This window comes from Olea europaea, unplaced genomic scaffold, assembly GCF_002742605.1.
Source record: "Olea europaea var. sylvestris unplaced genomic scaffold, O_europaea_v1 scaffold33267, whole genome shotgun sequence".
NCBI lineage: Eukaryota > Viridiplantae > Streptophyta > Magnoliopsida > Lamiales > Oleaceae > Olea > Olea europaea.
This window is the reverse complement of record NW_019252221.1, coordinates 1-1251: the sequence shown is the minus strand read 5'-3', so window position 1 is coordinate 1251 and position 1251 is coordinate 1. Positions and strand designations below refer to the sequence as shown.

The window sequence follows — 1251 nt, the reverse complement described above, 5'->3', positions numbered from 1 at the left end:
GCCATTTGGGCTTACAAATGCACCGAGCACCTTCATGCGCTTAATGAATCATGTTTTCGTGCTTTCATTGAAAAATTTTTGGTGGTCTATTTTGATGATATTTTGAACTATAGTAAGGACTTTAATGAGCATGTAGAACATTTGAGGTGTTTGCTTGTTGTTTTGTGGAAAGAACAACTTTATGCCAATTTTAAAAAGTGCACACTTTGCATGGATAGGTTTATCTTTCTAAGCTTTGTAGTTAGTACTAATGGTGTAGAGGTAGATGAAGAGAAAATAAAAGCTATCAAAGATTGGCCAATACCTAAAAACGTAACTGAAGTTAAGAGCTTTCATAGATAGGCTAGCTTTTATAGGCGTTTCGTTAGAGACTTTAGCATAATTACCATATCACTAATTGAAAAATTGTCAAAAAGAATGTGCAATTTCAATGGGGGGCAGAACAAGAGCATGCATTCAACACTATCAAAGATTGTTTGTGTAAAGCATCAATTTTAGCACTTCTTAACTTTGACAAAACTTTTGAAATTGAGTGTGATGCATCAAGAATAGGTATTGGAGCAGTCTTAATGCAGGATAAGAGATTGATTGCCTACTTCAGTGAAAAGCTAAGTGGTGCAGCTCTCAACTATCCTAGTTACGACAAGAAGCTATATTCACTTCTTCGAACATTGGAGACATAGCAGCATTACTTATGGCCAAAGGAGTTTGTAATTCATACTGGTCATGAGTCACTAAAATATTTGCAGGGTCAAGGTAAGTTGAACAAACAACATGCATGTTGGATGGAATTCATAGAAACTTTTCCATATGTCATCCGTTATAAATAAAACAAGGAAAATGTGGTAGCATATGCATTGTCACGAAGGTATGTGCATCTAACTTCCTTGAATGCAAAATTACTTGATTTTGAGTACGTTAAGGACATATATGAAAATGATCTTGATTTTTCCAACATTTACAAATCATGTTATAAGGGGGTTATAGATAAGTTCTTTAAGTATGAGGGGTACTTGTTTCAAGAAAATAAATTATGTGTTCCTAATTACTCTATGCATGAGTTGTTGGTTAGGGAAGCACATAGTGGGGGACTAATGAGTCACTTTGGGGTAGCAAAAGACTTTGGAGATATTGACTGAACACTTTTATTGGCCTAAAATGAAAGTTGATGTGGAACGGATTTGTAGTCGATGCATAACTTGTAAAAGAGCTAAATCTCGGGTGTTTCCTCATGGACTTTATATACCTTTG

At 35.1% G+C, this 1251-nt stretch overlaps 1 protein-coding gene across 1 annotated transcript; it reads left to right on the top strand.

Annotated features, from left to right (window-relative positions):
- Positions 1–259: 259 nt before the first annotated feature.
- On the top strand, positions 260–1139 carry LOC111385883 (the record flags this gene model as incomplete). Its single annotated transcript, XM_023010307.1, has 4 exons — positions 260–312; positions 576–636; positions 750–756; positions 869–1139. Coding segments are annotated over 4 exons (392 nt in total), but the record flags the coding sequence as incomplete, so codon positions are not given.
- Between the last annotated feature and the right edge of the window lie 112 nt (positions 1140–1251).